The sequence below is a fragment of the Capricornis sumatraensis genome, chromosome X (assembly GCF_032405125.1).
Source record: "Capricornis sumatraensis isolate serow.1 chromosome X, serow.2, whole genome shotgun sequence".
Classification (NCBI taxonomy): Eukaryota; Metazoa; Chordata; class Mammalia; order Artiodactyla; family Bovidae; genus Capricornis; species Capricornis sumatraensis.
Window position 1 is genome coordinate 66,895,120 of NC_091092.1, and position 21,394 is coordinate 66,916,513.

General features: G+C 38.0%; 1 protein-coding gene across 1 annotated transcript in view; it reads right to left on the minus strand.

Moving 5' to 3' along the window:
* The window catches only part of APOOL (apolipoprotein O like), an 89,009-nt gene that overhangs the window by 15,758 nt on the left and 51,857 nt on the right, over positions 1–21,394 (minus strand). Inside the window, exons 3-5 of the mRNA XM_068962830.1 lie at positions 13,248–13,367; positions 8,125–8,179; positions 6,103–6,201 (exon numbers count right to left, since the gene is read on the minus strand). Coding sequence (XP_068818931.1) covers positions 6,103–6,201; positions 8,125–8,179; positions 13,248–13,367 — 274 coding nt within the window. The remainder of the gene's footprint in view (positions 1–6,102; positions 6,202–8,124; positions 8,180–13,247; positions 13,368–21,394) is intronic.

The window sequence follows — 21,394 nt, forward strand, 5'->3', positions numbered from 1 at the left end:
CTGAACATTGAGGGAGGTGGGTAGGTAGGCTGCTTCAACCCTTAGTTTTACTTTCCTTTAGATACAGACTGGTTTTGGTGATATTGGGAAAGAAGGTCTAATTATATTAAAATATGTCTTGCTCACTATTATCCTAGTATCTGTTGTTTGGTTCTTGATTTTACTGACCTAATATTTCTTAATGTAGATTTCCTTGACTCAGCCAAATTCTAATTCTGCTGCTCCTAAACTTGGAAGGTGACAGTTTTTCCTTTATGTGTCATCTTATTTTATTCTTTATTTACTTTTTTTTTGTAGTTCCTATACTTTTAAAAATCATTTTAAAATTGAAGTATAACCATTCCTTTATTGATTGACATTGAATAGTATACCATTCTCTAATCAGCTATCCAAATGTCTAGTATATGATGCATACATATGCTTGGATTTATTCTGTTTTTTCATATGAATATATATCTATGGGAAAAATGGAAGTGTGGTTAATTTACAATGTTGTGTTAGTTTCAGGTATATAGCAAAGTGATCTAGTTATATATATTCTTTCAGATTATTTTCCATTATTGGTTATTACAAGATATTGAATATAGTTCCCTGTGTCATATCATTGTTATCTCGTTTATATATAGTAGTGTATATATGTTAATCCCAAACTCCTAATTTCCCTCCCTCTCTCATCCCCACTATCCCTTTTGATAACTATGTTTATTTTCTATGTCTATGATTCTATTTCTGTTTTTTAAATAAGTTCATTTATATAGTTTAGATTCCATATATAAGTGATATCCTATGATACCTGTCTTTCTCTTACTTCACTTACTATGATAATTTCTAGGTCCATCCATGTTGCTGTAAATGGCATTATTTCATTCTTTTTTTATGGCTGAGTAATAATATTCCATTCTCTGTGTGTGTATATATACACACATCATGTATTCTTTATTATTTTAAATATTAAACAGATTTGCATTCATCCTCTCTTTACTTGATATAAAAGGCCAGGTTACAAGAAAATAAATTGCATTTGTGTTTAACTGCCCTACTCCTAAAAGTAGGAAATGACTCTAGACATAGTCACTAACTAGCTATATAATATGTACTATGCAATCATTGAATGATTTCCTTTCTCTAGAGCTCTATCTGTAGCATTAGAGGATTACACTAAACCAACATCTTTCATACTTTTTTGACCATGACTCACACTGAAGAACAAATTTTGACCTATCTCTCTTTGTCTGTTTCTATTTCTCTTTCACACACACAAACACATACACACACACACTGCTGAAACAAAAGTTTCACAATATTTATACTGAGTACAAAACACTCTTATATTTGCTATCCTCCTCTATTTTATTTTTGAATAAAATGCTTCCTGAGAATCACCATATTTATTTCACTACTTACTTATAAACTGAGCTATGTAAATTAAAAATATTGGGTTAGATTATTCTCTACTTCTGACACTTTAGAGTCATTGTGGATGACCTAAGAAACAGTTTCTCTTACAAGTGGATTATGAGAACTGAGTAATACACTTTGGCCAGTTTCCTTTAAAATTGAATTCTCTGTCTTACTGTTACATATGGTGATCTTGGTTTTCAATGTCTTTCCTAACAAATAATTTATAATATGTATGCAATTAGAGGTTGCATATAGTGTTAGAATAAAAACTATGATACAAGGAGCCATTAATACTATCTATAAGGAAAGTGTTAGATCTATTGTGATAGATACATGGGCTATAGTAGAATGCTGGAATGTTCTTATAACTTACAGAGGTTTTATATGTGATTAGGTATACTTGGGTTGAGGCTACTTTAAATACTAAAGCTGGGTAAACCAACCATAATGTATCTGATGTCAAACTCCAGGCTGGTTCAGAACTGTGGTTCAGCTGGTTCTAACCACATGTAATTTAGTTTGGAGATAATGACTGGCATTGGGAGACAGAAGATAAATGGAAGGTGCTCAAAATGGCTACTGACCAGAAGGGCTTAAGTGAGGAGGGGAGGAAGTAATTCCTACTGAGAGAAAATTCCATACCAGAGATGGAAGATGGGCAAATACAAAATTCACCATGTGCTTATGAGAGTTATTTAATGATGTGCAGATAAGAGTTAACATATGCCCAAGACTGCTACCGTTAGTAAGGTATGCTTGCAAGACTGGCAATTAGCTGGCACCTGGAAACCTGACTGGTAAGTAGTTCACTACACTAACAGAAACTGTTTCCTGAATCACAAGAATGGTTCAGTTCAGTTGAGTTGCTCAGTCGTGTCTGACTCTTCACGACGCCATGGACCACAGTACACCAGGCTTCCCTGTCCATCACCAACTCTTGGAGTTTACTCAAACTCATGCCCAAGTCGGTGATGCCACCCAACCATCTCATCCTCTGTTGTCCCCTTCTCCTCCTGCCTTCAATCTTTCCCAGCATCAGGGTCTTTTCAAATGAGTCAGTTCATCAAATCAGGTGGCCAAAGTACTGGAGTTTCAGCTTTAGCATCAGTCCTTCCAATGAATATTCGGGACTGACTTCCTTTAGGATTGACTGGTTGGGTCTCTTTGCAGTCCAAGGGACTCTCAAGAGTCTTCACCAACACCACGGTTCAAAAGCACCAGTTCAGCACTCAGCTTTCTTTATAGTCCAACTCTCACAAATAACATGGTTTATGCTGAACAACTATTGATACTTTTCTTCTGGGAGTCTGGAATATTGGTACATGCCAGTGTACCAGACAGTGTTTATATGACTAGTCTCCAATAATAGCTTCGGTCACTCAGTCTCTAATGAGCTTCTCTGACTGACAACATCTCATAAGTATTGTCACAATTCATTAGAGGAGGAATTAGTTGCATCTTATATGTGAACCGTGAACTTCCAGATGTTCAAGCTGGTTTTAGAAAAGGCAGAGGAACCAGAGATCAAATTGCCAACATCCGCTGGATCATGGAAAAAGCAAGAGAGTTCCAGAAAAAACATCTATTTCTGCTTTATTGACTATGCCAAAGCCTTTGACTGTGTGGATAACAATACACTGTGGAAAATTCTGAAAGAGATGGGAATACCAGACCACCTGACCTGCCTCTTGAGAAACCTATATGCAGGTCAGGAAGCAACAGTTAGAACTGGACATGGACAACAGACTGGTTCCAAATAGAAAAAGGAATACGTCAAGGCTGTATATTGTCACCCTGCTTATTTAACTTATATGCAGAATACATCATGAGAAACGCTGGGCTGGAAGAAGCACAAGCTGCAATCAAGATTGCTGGGAGAAATATCAATAACCTCAGATATGCAGATGACACCATCCTTATGGCAGAAAGTGAAGAGGAACTAAAAAGCCTCTTGATGAAAGTGGAAGAGGAGAGTGACATTCAGAAAACTAAGATCATAGCATCTGGTCCCATCACTTCATGGCACATAGATGGGGAAATAGTGGAAACAGTGGGTGACTTTATTTTGGGGGGGCTCCAAAATCACTGCAGATGGAGATTGCAGCCATGAAATTAAAAGATGCTTAGTCCTTGGAAGGAAAGTTATGACCAACCTAGACAGCATATTCAAAAGCAAAGACATTACTTTTCCAACAAAGGTCCATCTTGTCAAGGCTATGGTTTTCCAGTGGTCATGTGTGGATGTGAGAATTGGACTGTGAAGAAAGCTGAGCGCTGAAGAATTGATGCTTTTGAACTGTGGTGTTGGAGAAGACTCTTGAGAGTCCCTTGGACTGCAAGGAGATCCAACCAGTCCATTCTAAAGGAGACGAGCCCTGGGATTTCTTTGGAAGGAATGATGCTGTAGCTGAAACTCCAGTACTTTGGCCGCCTCATGTGAAGAGTTGACCCTTTGGAAAAGACTGATGCTGGGAGGGATTGGCGGCAGGAGGAGAAGGGGACGACAGAGGATGAGATGGCTGGATAGCATCACCGATTCGATGGATGTGAGTTTGAGTGAACTCCGGGAGTTGGTGACGGACAGGGAGGCCTGGCGTGTTGCAATTCATGAGGTCGCAAAGAGTCGGACACGACTGAGCAACTGAATTGAACTGAACTGAACTGAACTATGACTTATACAAGGAGCCTGGTGGGCTACAGTTGTTAGAGTCACAAAGAGTTGAACATGACTGAAGTGACTGAGCATGCACACATGACTTATATAACTCTACTGGGAGTAAACTCCTGGAAGCTTGTAATTTGTTTCCTCTAAGCTTTGCCTGATGCATCTTTTCCCTTTGTTGATTTTACTTTGCATCCTTTCAATAGAATAAATCTTAGCCATGAATATGACTATAGGTTGAATCTTCTAAGTCTTCTGAGCTAACCATCTAACCTGGGAATGGCTGTGGGGACTCTCTGTACAAGTGGTATAGTGACAAGGAAGGACAAAGTTGGTAGAGATACAGAGTGCAAAGATGAAAAAAAATGAAACATATTAACCCTCATGTGCTGAATGAGAGTAGGGATTGAGTTGTCTACCTCAGAATCTCCATTCCCAGCTAGCTGATGTCAGTTCCAATAACCTTGATCAGGATGAAACCAAGAGGGAATAAATTTTTTTCTGAGATGTATCAGTATCTCTGTCTCAATTTCTTAATATAGTCCCCCAAATATGGGTGTTCACAACTAAGCAGAGAAAAGCAGTTTGAGTCGTAAGTATACATTATTATATAAATGTAAATTTTTCAAGGTCCTTTTTTTGATAGTGAGATATTATTAAGATCTTGTCAAAAATAATGTTATCTAAAAGATGAAAAACAAAATGATTAATTACAATTTTAATAGGAACATCTATATATTTTTCAAATTTTATTTTTAAATGACCATTCAGGAAATTCAACTTTTGGGGGGTTCAGTTCTTTTTTTTTGGGGGGGGGGGGTTCAGTTCTATCCATTTTAATATATGTAGAGAGTCATGAAACCACCACTAAAATCAGGATATGTTCTATCACTCCTAAAAGTTATCTCATGCTTTCCCTTTGTAGTCACACCTTTTCCCCACTTCTGTGAACCACGGACATTCTTTGTCACTAAAGTTTTGCCTTTTTGAGAATAATATGAATGGAATCATACATTGTGTAACTTTTTAAGACTGGCTTCTTTAACTCAGTTTCATCAAGATTGTTGTATGTGTCAATAGTTCATTCCTTTTGTTCCTAAATAGTATTCCTTTGTATGAATGTGCCACAGATTAGTTCACTGTTGAAAGACATTTAGGTTGTTCACAGCTTTCGGTGGCTATGAACGGAGTTACTATAAATACACCAGGGAAGCCTGGCATGCTGCAGCTCATGGGGTCGCAAAGAGTCAGACATGACTGGGCGAAAGAACAACAACGACAACTATAAACATTAGTGTACAGGTTATCCAGAGTAAATACCCAAGAGTAGGAATACTGGATCTCATAGTAATTACATGTTTAAGTTTATGAGAAACTGTCAGGTTATTTTCCAGAATGGCTATCTCATTTTGTATTCCTACCAAAAGTGTACAAGAGTGTCAGTTGCTCTACAATCTCAACTACATTTTCTATGAGTATTCTTCTTAATTTGAGATATTCTAATAGGTATGTATTGTTATCTCACTGTATCTTTTTTGAGAAATTGTTTTTTAATTGAAGGATAATTGCTTTACAGAATTTTGTTGTTTTCTGTCAGACATCAACAGGAATCAGCCATAGGTGCACCCATATCCCCTCCCTCCTGAGCCTCCCTCCAATCTCCCTCCCCATTGAACCCTTCTAGATTGCTATATAGTTCCCTGAATCATACAGCAAATTCCCATTGGCTATCTATTTTACATATGGTATTGTAAGTTTCCAGGTTACTCTCATCATACATCTTACTCACATTAGTTTTAATTTGCATTTCCCTAATAACTAATGATATTGGACTTCTTTTGGAAACACTGTATTTCTAAAAACACAAAAAAGTCTTTATGAAAGTAAAGTAAACACATGGTACTATAGAATCTAAAAATTTTTTACATTAGCCTATCCTACTAACATTCAATAAGGGATATGTGGTTTTCCTGTAGCAGTAAAATTCAGAAATTAGTATAATAGCATTGAAAGAGGGAATATATATATTTTAACCTTACCTTTTCTTGCTGAAATGAAGCCTGCCAATCCTGAAACTGTAATCACTCCAATTTTTGGAAGAAAATCTCGAGGTGGATTCTTCAGATATACATATGCATCTCAAGAAACCAGTTAAAAATTAATATGAATAACTTACAATTGGGCATTCATATCAGTATGATGAAAAGTTAAGAGATTTGCTAAGATAATAGCAGATGATTTAAACATTCGTGAGTGCCAACTCATTGGAAAAGACCCTGATGCTGGAAAAGATCAAAGACAAAAGGAAAAGGGGATGAGTTGGTTGAATGGCATCACTGGCTCAATGGACATGAGTTTGAGCAAACTCCAGGAGATAGTGAAGGACAGAGGAGGCTGGCAGGCTACAGTCCATGGAGTTGCAAACAGCTGGACAAGGCTTAGCAACTGAACAACAACAAAAAGAACTACACAAAATAATGATTTGAGCAGCAACTTAAAAAGCCAGTTATAATAGTTACCTGCTACAGAATAAAAATCTTCCTTCCACAGCTTATTTAATAGCATTTATTTTCTTAATAGAGGTGATTATTACACTTTAATGAAATATAATGCTAAAGTGCAGACCTTAAGATGGATTACTATAAAGTAAATTCCTGATTGTGTATGCACAATAATGGAAATGCTTCTGGCCTTATCTATTTAAACAATGGTAAGATACAGAATGGAGAAAGCAATGGCAACCCACTCCAGTACTCTTGCCTGGAAAATCTCATGGACGGAGGAGCCTGGTAGGCTGCAGTTCATGGGGTCACTAAGAGTCAGGCATGACTGAGTGACTTCACTTTCACTTTTCACTTTCATGCATTGGAGAAGAAAATGACAACCCACTCTAGTATTCTTGCCTGGAGAATCCCAGGGACAGAGGAGCCTAGTGGGCTGCTGTCTATGGGGTCGCACAGAGTCAGACACAACTGAAGCGACTTAGCAGCAGCAGCAGCAGCAGCAGCAGGATACAAAAAATAATTGAAATAGATACTTTATTAAGGAACTTTGAATAAGGGTCTAATAAAACATGCAGCTACTACACTCTGCTTGTCACACTGTTCCCCAGTAACCTCAGAGTAGTTGTTGCTCTCAGTTAAAACCAATGGTCAGAGTACAGATAAAAAGTAGACAGAGAGTGGCTAGAGGTCCAGATTTCTTGACTTTTTTACATGTTTATATGGTTTCTGGTTCCATGCAACCCCAAAAAACACTCTTCTATCATAATTATTTAATGAATTTCATTTATTTAATATTCCTCAAGGCTGATGAGGCATATAACTTGGAATTAATGGGAATTAATCTCTACACACATTATATGATGATACATATACAGGTTATCAATATCAGCAACATTTAAAAATTTTAGCTAATCTTTCTGTCCCTACCCCCACACACATTTATTTTGACAACTGACTTAGTTTAAGAAGGGAGCTATATCTGCTGCCAAACTCCATTATCAAATTAACAAGTCAAATACAATTGTTTTCCAACATTAGCTCAAATATTCTAAGGTGACTAATTGAAGTACTGTTTCTGAGCAATTGGTAGCAAACTACTATGCATTTTAACAGCAAACAGTACTTATTTAAACTAACTAATAATAATGGAGATATATTTCTAGTTTATGGTTTATGAATATGTAATATGGGTTTTGTAGCCAAAACAGTTTTAGTCCAGGTGTTGCCACTTACTAGCTATGTGACCTTGGTAATCCACTTAACCCTTCTAAACCATAAGTTCCTCATCTATAAAATGGGAGTAAGTATAATACCAACAATTCACAGGTTTGCTACAAAATTAAATTAATAAATTATGTAAAATGCTTATTATAGTGCCTCAACATATAATAATTGCTAAATAAATAATGGATACCATTGCTTTATTATTGTCATAAACTGCTATATGAAGTAAAACATGATAATGGATAACATTTCAGGTATGTTTTCTCACATGTAAACTCTGCAAGTTAAAAAGACAATAGAACATTTCCAAATATAGATGGTTCACTCACCTACCTTTTCCAAATTGCACTGTATCCATTATCCCATTTTTCACAAAGACATAAACACCCTAGTAAAAAGGAGGGGAAAAAGGACATCTGTATTTTTGAAGATGTTGATAATTAGATCAAATAGCCCACATCTCTGAGAGTGTATGAAATTTCACCAAAATAAATCTAGCTTCTCTATTATCTATCAGGACACTTCTTGAACTTAGCTTCTCTTCTTGTTTTTCATCTATTTAACATGGATAATACATGTTATTATTTTCCTCATATAAATGGGTAAATTAATGCCTAGAAAATAATCATTGCAGCTCACAGAAAAGTTATTACAGAAATACAAAGATTTATCATCTTAGTTTATGACAGTGTAGAAAAATGAATGGAATTTTTAAAAAGCATGAAGAGAGGTACCTTTCAGCTTAGAAGCAACATCTGCTTAATAAAGATGTAAGAGCAACAACATTAATGATTTGTGGAGAAAACAACAAAAAGCCTAAACAAAGGGCTTCATCTCCCTTTTTCTTAGTGTGCATTCAGTTCAGTTCAGTCGCTCAGTTGTGTCCAACTTTAGCCATATCATGGACTGGAGCATGCCAGGCTTCCCTGTCCATCACCAACTCCCAGAACTTGCTCAAACTCATGTCTCAGTTCAGTTCAGTCACTCAGTTGTGTCCGACTCTTTGCAACCCCATGAATCGCAGCATGCCAGGCTCCCTGACCATCACCATCTCCCGGAGTTCACTCAGACTCACGTCCATCGAGTCCGTGATGCCATCCAGCCATCTCATCCTCAGTCGTCCCCTTCTCCTCCTGCCCCCAATCCCTCCCAGCATCAAAGTCTTTTCCAATGAGTCAACTCTTCGCATGAGGTGGCCAAAGTACTGGAGCTTCAGCTTTAGCATCATTCCTTCCAAAGAAATCCCAGGGTTGATCTCTTTCAGAATGGTCTGGCTGGATCTCTTTGCAGTCCATGGGACTCTCAAGTGTCTTCTCCAACACCACAGTTCAAACGCATCAATTCTTCGGTGCTCAGCCTTCTTCACAGTCCAAATCTCACATCCATACATGACCACAGGAAAAATCATAGCCTTGACTAGACGGACCTTAGTCGGCAAAGGAATGTCTCTGTTTTTGAATATACTATCTAGGTTGGTCATAACTTTTCATCCAAGGAGTAAGTGTCTTTTAATTTCATAGCTGCAGTCACCGTCTACAGTGATTTTGGAGCCCCCTAAAAAAAAGTGGCAAGAATACACGGAAGAACTGTACAAAAAAGATCTTCACGACCCAGATAATCATGATGATGTGATAACTAATCTAGAGCCAGACATCTTGGAATGTGAAGTTAAGTGGGCCTTAGAAAGCATCACTACGAACAAAGTTAGTGGAGGTGATGGAATTCCAGTTGAGCTGTTTCAAATCCTGAAAGATGATGCTGTGAAAGTGCTGCACTCAATATGCCAGCAAATTTGGAAAACTCAGCAATGGCCACAGGACTGGAAAAGGTCAGTTTTCATTACAATCCCAAAGAAAGGCAATGCAAAAGAATGCTCAAACTATCACACAATTGCACTCATCTCACATGCTAGTAAAGTAATGCTCAAAATTCTCTAAGCCAGGCTTCAGCAATACTTGAACCGTGAACTCCCTGATGTTCAAGCTGGTTTTAGAAAAGACAGAGGAACCAGAGATCAAATTGCCAACATCCTCTGGATCATCGAAAAAGCAAGAGAGTTCCAGAAAAACATCTATTTCTGCTTTATTGACTATGCCAAAGCCTTTGACTGTGTGGATCACAATAAACTGTGGAAAATTCTGAAAGAGATGGGAATACCAGCCCACCTAACCTGCCTCGAGAAATCTGTATGCAGGTCAGGAAGCAACAGTTAGAACTGGACATGGAACTATAGCCTGGTTCCAAACAGGAAAAAGAGTATGTCAAGGCTGTATATTGTCACCCTGCTTATTTAACTTATATGCAGAGTATATCATGAGAAACACTGGACTGGAAGAAACACAAGCTGGAATCAAGATTGCCAGTAGAAATATCAATCACCTCAGATATGCAGATGACACCACCCTTATGGCAGAAAGTGAAGAGGAGCTAAAAAGCCTCTTGATGAAAGTGAAAGAGGAGAGCGAAAAAGTTGACTTAAAGCTCAACATTCAGAAAATGAAGATCATGGCATCCGGTCCCATCACTTCCTGGGAAATAAATGGGGTAACAGTAGAAACTCAAGTCTATAGAGTCAGAAATGCCATCCAACTATCTCATCCTCTGTTGTCCCCTTCTCCTCCCGCCTTCAATCTTTTCCAGCATCAGGCTCTTTTCAAATGTGTCAGTTCTTCACATCAGGTGGCCAAAGTACTGGAGTTTCAGCTTTAGCATCAGTCCTTCCAATGAATATTCAGGACTGACTTCCTTTAGGATTGACTGGTTGGATCTCCTTGCAGTCCAAGGGACTCTTAAGAGTCTTCTCCAACACCACAGTTTAAAAGCATCAATTCTTCAGCACTCAGCTTTCTTTATAGTCCAACTCTCACATCCATACATGACTACTGGAAAAATCGTAGCTTTGACTATATGGACCTTGTCAGCAAAGTAATGTCTCTGCTTTTAGTATGCTGTCTGAGTTTGTCATAGCTTTTCTTCCAAGGAGCAAGTGTCTTAATTTCATGGCTGCAGTCACCATCTGAAGTGATTTCAGAGCCCAAGAAAATAAAGTTTGTCACTGTTTCCACTCTTTCCCCATCTACTTCCCATGAAGTGATGGAACTGAATGTCATAATCTTAGTTTTTTGAATGTTGAGTTTTATAGTGTGCATTAGAAAAATAAATAAGACATTCATCTTAGGATAGAAATCATCCTACACAGTTTTTCAATAGGAACATATATTCTCTGCAAATCAACATCATATTAACCCATTGGAGGGATTAAAGCTTTAAATCAAATTACTCCTTTTACCTGTTTCTATTTTAATACAGGAAATATTGTTACACACATTTTTTTTTTCAATAGGTATTATCTCAATTACATCAGAAGAAAAATGAAGGTATGGAATAATTTACCAGTACCAATTGCCCATTTTCATGCTGTACTCTATCAATGGAACTACAAAACACAGTGTAAATATATAGTCTCCTTCTATGAACTATATGCTATGAAATCATGGAATAAAAACAACAAAAGAAAACAACGACAATAAAATATTTTCAAAAAAAAGAAAATAGAAATAATTACACTAAATAAGAAAGAAATAAGTTATTGCTATTGACAAAGTATTAGTAACTTTGTCTCAGATATTTTCATGATGATCAGATGCAGAACCTGTTCATTGTGTTCTAAGCTGTACAAACCAACAGGTATCCTAATTGCCACTGAGCTATTTCTCCTTAGGGATTGTCTCTTGAGAAAATGTTACCTTTGAAGTTATAATACTTACAGACCAGTTGATTGGGAATCATGTAACTGTTGAGGAAGAAAACTAGTCACTTATTTTGGGAAATTTTCCTTATCTGTGTTTAGGAATTCACTTTTACCACTGGAGGTCACTGCTACCTAAATTTCAAAACACTAAGGAATAGGAATAGAAAATGAATTTGCCCTCCATGATTATAAGTTTAATGCAGAATGTAATTTGAGTCAGAGGTAATTTTTAGAGAATAGATTATTTTTAAGAAAAAATTAGAGAGGAAATGTTTACATTGAAGATGAAATGCATTTAAAGCACCCTCCTTCAACTTATTCAGTTCAACATATTAACAGAATAAAAAGTTCTTTTGGTCTTAAATTGGGTGATGGAAACAATAGCAATTTAAAGATCTCTCAGGAACAATTTCCCTCACTATGGAAAATGAGCTCTTAAGAGACTTCAGTCTGAATCATCCAGATGTTGACATATAGACTCAGGGGCATGATTCAGACCCTATTAGTTAAGCTATTTCTTGCTAAGACTAAACTATAGTACAACTAGTCAAACTATTAAGAGAGTATTAAAAGTCTATCAGAATTGTTTGACAGGCATAAAATAAAACACCATATATTCATCAGATGTTTGAAATGCCAGCTGAAATGACCATAGTTCAAAGATTTGCTATTTAGGGACATTAGAATTTTCTTTCTAAAAAGAATGGATTAGAAACAAAAAAGGCACAAGGGTTCACAATTGGATAGGTTAGATTTGAGGAAAAGTTGTGTGGTTATTAGGTCACAATGATTAAAATAATAGTACCAACATTATCACTATGACATTGATACAGGAAATGTTGATGTTAGCACACATCTATGTGGATGTGATAATGAAACAGCAGTAATGTACTAGCTTATTCCACCATTCTACTGCTGGATAGTGTCGATTCAAAGCTAAGTATTAAAATAAGGTGAATTCTATTTTGCCCAATAGATGACTATAGTCAGAAATGTCTTATGAACCAAACCTAATATGTGAACATTTTACTTAGTCAAATAAGGAACAATGCAGAAGTAACCTCAGAACTTCATGTAAAAGCTCAAACAATGTTTTGTACATGCCGTGTGACATAAATGCTTGTTGAACTTCTTTAATCTATGCAGTAGTAGTAGAGTACATTATATATGGCCACAAATTTTTTGCTGCTATTCATACTGAGAGATGGCATCTAATTCATCTCCCATAAAAACTTAGTGACTTTATTTAACAACAAAATATTGTACAAGTAACCTTCCTGAATATCTTAAGATAGGTAAGAAGCTTGGTGAATTGTGACTAGGGCTTCTTGTAACATTTTCTCTAGAAGCCCTGAACTGTCCATGTAAGTTATCTGACTACCTGAGGCTGAGTGTAGATGCTTCAGTCAACATTCCCAGCTGAGCCCAGCCTTATAACCATCTGTGACAAGGTACCAGCGATGAGAATGAAGCTGTCTTGGACCCTCTAGATAGTGACCTTTGTCAATAATATATGTGACAGAAGAATCAGCTATCTGAAGCATGATTAAATTTCTGACTCACAAAATCATGAGTTAGAATAGTTACCATTTTAAGCCATTAAGTTTTGGGGCAGTTTGTTACATATCAGTGGATAACTGGAACAACTGTTATGTAAGACAAATGAGAACCCTCTGATATTAAACCACTATCAGAATTCACTTACCTTGCACCAGCCAATATAATGACCAGTTGTAGTGCGAATGGATGCAAAGCCCATTTGTAAATGACCAGGCTGCTCTTCAACATATTTAGACTGGAGAGGTGGTGCATTATATATGGGGAGCTAGAAGGGGAAAAGTTCACGTCAAAAATACAAAATAGCTGGACTTCTTTTTTCTAGCATATGAGAGGATAAGAATCCTTACCAACCTTGCTACTGAAAACAACTGAAAAATGCTGATAAAATATATTTTGCATGTGTGCTAGGTCACTTCAGTCACATCTGACTCTTTGAGACCCTATGGACTATGTAGCCCGCCAGGCTTCTCCAGGGAAGAATACTGGAGTTGGTTGCCATGCCCTCCTCCAGGGGATCTTCCTGACCCAGGGATCGAATCTGCATCTCTTATGTCTCCTGCATTGGCAGGCAAGTTCTTTACCACTAACGCCACCTGGGAAGACCAAATTATATTGTAAACCATTTTAAATGCAGGAATAACCTGGTAACCTGTTTATAAAGACTATTCAAAAGTCAGACATTAAGTGAAGGCAAAAATGCAGAGATGAACAACAAAACCAGCTTTTATCTTGATGTCATTTGCTGTGAAACAGATGGTTAATGGAGTATGGATTCAGAAAACAAAACCCATAATGAGCTTGAGGTGGGCAATCTTACTGGAGACCATTTAAAAACTGGCATCTCAAGGTGCTGCATCCCAAATTAAGGTTGAGCTAGAAATAAATATTTCACTGTAAGGGACTGTTAAGATAACTGATTGTCTCAAAGATTGGTCACTGAGTAAAGAAGAAAGAACATTTCCTAAGAATTTTCAGTCACAAGTGAGAACTCATAAACTACAGCACAAAACTATCTCAATAATCTAAGAAATCTCAAATCAAGTGTACATGTAGTGTGGTCCCAGGCTGGTATCCCCCACAGATATGTTGCAGATGCAAATGAACAGATTCTTTCTGGAGGAAGCCACCCAGACTTCAAAGAATTACAACAGATAAAGTTCTATGAAATATGAAACACAATTTTTAAAAATTTAAAAAATTCAAAGAAGCAAAATTAGAAAAAAAATAGAAAGGATCTTGACAAGAGCTAGCAGAAACAACAAAGAGCAGAATCAGAGCTGCAAAATGTCTACACTAGAACATATGATATGAAACACATGTTGTTTTGTTTTTTTTTTTTGCTGTTGACAATGAGGGTTACTCCACTTCTTCTAAAGGGATTCTTGCCCACAGTAGTAGATATAATGGTCATCTGAATTAAATTCGCCCATTCCTGTTCATTTTAGTTCACTGATTCCTAAAGTGTTGATGTTCACTCTTGCCATCTCCTGCTTGACCATGTCCAGTTTACCTTGATTCATGAACCTAACATTCCAAGTTCCTATGTACCATTTTTGTCTACAGGATCGGAATTTACTTTCAACACCATGCCCATTCACACCTGATCATTGTTTCTGCTTTAGCTCAGACAAATCATTCTTTCTAGAGCTATTTCTCTGCTCTTCCCTAGTAGCATATTGTACACCTACCGACGTGGGGTACACATCGTCCAGAGTCATATATTTTTCCCTTTGCATACTGTTCATGGGTTCTCAAGGCAACAATACTGAAGTGGTTTGCCATTCTCTTCTCCAGTGGACAACATTTTTCCAAAACTCTCAACCATGACCCATCCATATTTGGTGACAAGAGTCCAAAATGCAGTACATGGGGACAATCTCAAAAATGACAGAATAATCTCAGTTTGTTCACAAGGCAAACCATTCAATATCACAGTAATTCAAATCTATGCCTCAACCACTAATGCTGAAGAAGCTGAAGTTGTATGGTTATATGAAGACCTAACCTAGAACTAACATTAAAAAAAAAAAAAAGATGTCCTTTTCACCATAGGGGATTGGAATGCAAAAGTAGGAAGTCAAGAGTTACCTGGAGTAATAGGCAAGTTTGGCCGTGGGAGTACAAAATGAACTAGAGCAAAGGCTAATAGAGTTTTGCTACAAGAATACAATGGTCATAGCAAACACTTCTTCAAACAACACAGAGATGACTCTACATATGGACATCACCAGATGGTCAATACCAAAATCAGATTATATTCTTTGAAGCCAAAGATGGAAAAGCAAAAACAAGACCAGGAGTTGACCGTGGCTCAGATCATGAGCTCCTTATTGAAAAATTCAGGCTTAAATTGGAGAAAGTAGAGAAAATCACTAGATTATTCAGGTATGACCTAAATCAAATTCTTTACAAGTATACAGTGGAGATGACAAATAGATTCAAAGGATTAGATCTGACAGAGTGCTTGAAGAACCATGGAGGGGGGTTCATAACATTGTACAAGAGGTGGTGACAAAATCATTCCACAGAAAAAGAAATGCAAGAAGGAAAAATGGTTGTTTGAGGAGGTCTTACAAACAGCTGAGAAAAGAAGAAAACCAGAAGGCAAATTAGAAAGGGAAAAACACACCCAACTGAATGCAGAGTTCCAGAGAGTAGAAAGGAGAGGTAAGAAAGCCTTCCGAAGCTAACAATGAAAAGAAATAAAGGAAAACAATAGAATGGGAAAAACTAGATATCTCTTCAACAAAATTGGAGATATCAAGGGAATATTTCATGCAAAGATGGGCACTACAAAGGATAAAAATGGTAAGGACTTAACAGAAGCAGAAGAGATTAAGAAGAAGTAGCAAAAATACACAGAAGAACTATATAAAAGCCTTAAGACCTGCATAACCATGATGTTGTGATCACTCACCTAGAGCCAGATATCCTGGAGCATGAAGTCAAGTGGGCCTTAGGAAGCATTACTACAAACAAAGCTAGTGAGGATGATGAAATTCCAGCAGAGCTATTTAAAATCCTAAAAGATGATGCTGTTAAAGTGCTGCACTCAATATGCCAACAAATTTCGAAAACTCCTCAATGGCCATAGGACTGGAAAAGGTCTGTTTTCATTCCAATCTCGAAGACAGACAATGCCAAAGAATGGTCAAACTATCGTACAACTGCATCAATTTTGCATGCTAGCTAGGTAATGATCAAAATCTTTCAACCTAGACTTCAGCAGAACATGAACTGAAAAATTCCAGATGTACAAACTGGATTTAGAAAAGGCGGAAGAATCAGAACCCAAATTGCTGACATCTGTTGGATCATAGAAAAAGCAAGAGAATTCCAGAAAAATATTTAATTATGTTTTATTGACTATGCCAAAGCCTTTAATTGTGTGGATCACAACTGCAGAAAATTCTTAAAGAGATGGGAATACCAGACCACCTTACTGGTCTCCTCAGAAACCTGTATGCAGGTCAAGAAGCAATAGTTAGTACTGGACATAGAACATGGACTGGTTCAAAATTGGGAAAGGAGCATGTCATGGCTGTATATTGTTATACTGCTTATTTAACTTATATGCAGATTACATCATAGGAAATCCCAGGCTGGATGAATCACAAGCTGGAATCAAGTTTGTCAGGAGAAATATCAACAATCTCAGATATGCAGATGATACCACTATAATGGCAGAAAGCAAAGAGGAACTAAAAAACCTCTTGATGAGGTTCAGAGAAGAGAGTTAAAAAGCTAGCTTACATAATGGAGTATTACTCAGCCATTAAAAAGAATACATTTGAAACAGTTCTAATGAGGTGGCTGAAACTGGAGCTTATTATACAGAGTGAACTAAGCCAGAAAGAAAAACACCAATACAGTATACTAATGCATATATATGGAATTTAGAAAGATGGTAACAATAACCCTGTATGCGAGACAGCGAAAGAGACACAGATGTAATGAACAGTCTTTTGGACTCTGTGGTAGAGGGAGAGGGTGGGATGATTTGGGAGAATGGCATTGAAACATGTATAATATATGAAACAAATCGCCAGCCCAGGTTCAGTGCATGATACAGGGTGCTTGGGGCTGGTGCACTGGGATGAGCCAGAGGGATGGTACGGGGAGGTAGGAGGGAAGGGGTTTCAGGATGGGGAACACGTGTATACCTGTGGTGGATTCATGTTGATGTATGGCAAAACCAATACAATATTGTAAAGTAATTAACCTCCAATTAAAATCAATAAATTTCTATTACAAAATTTCAACATTCAAAAAACTAAAATCACAGCATGGCATCTGGTCCCATTCAGTTTAGTTCAGTCGCTCAGTTGCGTCCAACTTTTTGCGACCCCATGAACTGCAGCATGCCAGGCCTCCCTGTCCATCACCAACTCCCAGACTCCACCCATACCCATGTCCATCAGTCAATGATGCCATCCAACCATCTCATCCTCTGTCGTCCCCTTTTACACCTGCCCTCAATCTTTCCCAGAGTCAGGGTCTTTTCAAATGAGTCAGCTCTTCACATCAGGTGGCCAAAGTACTGGAGTTTCAGCTTCAACATCAGTCCTTCCAATGAACACCCAGGACTGATTCCCTTTCCCATCACTTCATGGGAAATAGATGGGGAAACAGTGGAAACAGTGGCTGACTTTATTTTGGGGGGCTCCAAAATCACTGCAGATGGTGATTGCAGCCATGAAATTAGAAGACGCTTACTCCTTGGAAGAAAAATTATGACCAACCTAGATAGCATATTGAAAGGGAGAGACATTACTTTGCCAACAAAGGTCCGTCTAGTCAAGGCTATGGTTTTTCCTGTGGTCATGTAAGGATGTGAGAGTTGGACTGTGAAGAAAGCTGAGCACTGAAGAACTGATGCTTTTGAACTGTGGTTTCTGAGAAGACTCTTGAGAGTCCCATGGACTGCAAGGAGATCCAACAAGTCCATTCTGAAGGAGATCAGCCCTGGGTGTTCTTTGGAAGGAATGATGCTAAAGCTGAAACTCCAGTACTTTGCCCACCTGATGTGAAGAGCTGACTCATTGGAAAAGACTCTGATGCTGGGAGGAACTGACGGCAGGAGGAAAAGGGGACGACAGAGGATGAGATGGCTGGATGGCATCACCAACTCAATGGACGTGAGTTTGAGTGAACTCTGGGAGATGGTGATGGACAGGGAGGCCTGGCGTGCTGCGATTCATGGGGTCCCAAAGAGTCAGGCACGACTGAGCGACTGAACTGAACTGAACTGAAGAGGGTAGACCATAAATATTCTCACCACACACACACACACAAGGAAAATGGTAAATATATAAGATGTCAGATGTTAATTAGCTTGACTGTGCTCATTTTACAATGTATACATAAGTCAAAAAATCAAGCTGTACACTGAATTTAAGAAGGCTTTCTTACTTATCCTTGCTAGTCTCTGCGACTCTGTATTCAGTTAGGTATAGCTTTTCCTTTCTCCTTTGCCTTTCAATTCTCTTCTTTCCTCAGCTACTTGCAAAGCCTTCTTAGACAACCTCTTTTCCTTCTTGCATTTCTTGGTCACTGCCTCCTGTACAATGTTCTGAACCTCTGTCCCTAGTTCCTCAGGCACTCTGTCAAATCTAATAAATACAGAAATGGTATGGATCTAACAGAAAAAAAAAAAAAAAGTGAAGTCGCTTAGTTGTGTCTGGCTCTTTGTAACCCCATAGACTAGAGTCTACCTGGCTCCTCCTTCCATGGGATTTTCCAAGCAAGAATACTGGTGTAGGTTGCCATTTCCTTCTCCAGGGGATCTTCCTGATCCAAGGATTGAACCCAGGTCTCCCACACTGCAGGCAGATTCTTTACCATCTGATCCACCAGGGAAGCCCATGAGAAGATATTAAGAAGAGGTGGCAAGAATACACAGAGGAACTATGAAAACAAAGGTCTAATGACCAAGATAACCATGATGATGTGTTCACTCACCTAGAGCCAGACATCCAGCAATGTGAAGTAAAGTGGGCCTTGGTAAGCATTACTGTGAGCGAAGCTAGTGGTGGTGAGGGAATTCCAGCTGAGCTATTTAACGTCTTAAAAGATGATGCTGTTTTAGTGCTGCACTCAATATATCAACAAGTTTGGAATATCAGCAGTGGCCACAGAACTGGAAAAGGTCAGTTTTCATTACAATCCCAAAGAAGAGCTATGCCAAAGCATGTTCAAACTACAGTGAATCTTCAGTCATTTCAGATACTAGTAAGGTTATTTTCAAAATCCTTCAAGCTAGGCTTTAGTAGTATGTGAACCAAGAAATTCCAGATGTACACACTGGGCTTCAAAGAGGCAGAGGAACCAGAGATCAAATTTCCAGGATTTATTTATTTTTTTTTTTTTTTGCCTAAATTTATTTATTTTAACTGGAGGCTAATTACTTTATAATATTGTATTGGTTTTGCCATACATTGACATGAATCTGCCACAGGTATACACGTGTTCCCCATCCTGAACCCCCCTCCCACTTCCCTCCCCATACCATTCCTCTGGGTCATCCAGTGCACCAGCCTCGAGCATCCTATATCATGCATCAAACCTGGACTGGCGATTTGTTTAACATATGATAATATACATGCTTCAGTGCTATTCTCCCAAATCATCCCACTCTTGCCTTCTCCCACAGAGTCCAAAAGACTGTTCTATACATCTGTGTCTCTTTTGCTGTCTTGCATAAAGGGTTATCGTTTGTCAGGGAGTGTTTAACAGGAGGATTCCTACGTACTGTTTCTCACAAGTCTTTTGTTTCTTTCTAAGCAGAACAGCAGGCTGCTCTGAGGAACTGAGATAATTGTGTGAGACAGGTTTGAATCTCCTTTAGTAAACATTATCTTTATGACAAAACTGCTTAGTCTCAATCCCCTTTCTTGAGATATGGATTGTCTTCTGACCTTGTGACCATTATTAATCCCTTGTTCCCTTGGTAACGGTTGCTGTACATTTGGTTTTCTGATCTTTATCATTGTCAAAAGAAATTTCTTGTACCACAGCCTATATATACTCACAGAAAAATCATTAAAGCACCTTTGCTCTATCAGAGCTTAGATCCCCGTGCCTTTCTTTCTTTCTTCCTTCCTTCCTCCCTCACTCCCTCCTTCCCTCCCTTCCTTCCTTACTTTCTCTCTTTCATTCTCTCTTTTGCTCTTTCTTTCTCTCTCTCTCTACCTCCAGATCTCTCTTTCACTTTCTTATCATCGACTCCAGGCCACCAGGTCCTGGTCCATTAAAGGACCTCAACAATCTTTACTGTCTGTCTAAATTCCATATATATGTGTTATTATACTGTATTGGTGTTTTTCTTTCTGGCTTACTTCACTCTGTATAATAGGCCCTAGGTTCATCCACCTCATTAGAACTGATTGAAATGCATTGTTTTTAATGGCTAAGTAATACTCCATTGGGTATATGTACCACAGCTTTCTTATCCATTTGTCTCCAGATGGGCATCTAGGTTGCTTCCATGCCCTGGCTATTATAAACAGTGCTGCCATGAACATTAGGGTACACGTGTCTCTTTCATTTCTGGTTTCCTCAGTGTATATGCCCAGCATTGAGATCACTGGTTCATATGGCAGTTCTATTTCCAGTTTTTTTAAGGAATCTCCACACTGTTCTCCACAGTGGCTGTACTAGTTTGCATTCCCATCAACAGTGTAAGAGGGTTCCCTTTTCTCCACACCCTCTCCAAAATTTATTACTTGTAGACTTTTGGATAGCAGCCGTAAGACTGTTGTGAAATGGTAACTCATTGTGGTTTTGATTTGCATTTCTCTGATAATGAGTGATGTTGAGTATCTTTTCATGTGTTTGTTAGCCATCTGTATGTCTTCTTTGGAGAAATGTCTCTTAGTTCTTTGGCTCATTTTTTGATTGGGTCATTTATTTTTCTGGAATGGAGCTGCAGGAGTTGTTTGTATATTTTTGAGATTCATTCTTTGTCAGTTGCTTCATTTGCTGTTATTTTCTCCCATTCTGAAGGCTGTCTTTTCACCTTGCTTATAGTTTCCTTTGTTGTGCAGAAGCTTTTAATTTTAATTAGGTCCCATTTGTTTATTTTTGTTTTTATTTCCAATATTCTGGGAGGTGGATCATAGAGGATCCTGTTATGATTTCTGTCAGAGAGTGTTTTGCCTATGTTCTCCTCTAGGAGTTTTATAGGTTCTGGTCTTACGTTTAGATCTTTAATCCATTTTCAGTTTATTGTTGTGTATGATGTTATAAAGTGTTCTAGTTTCTTTCTATTACAAGTGGTTGACCAGTTTTCCC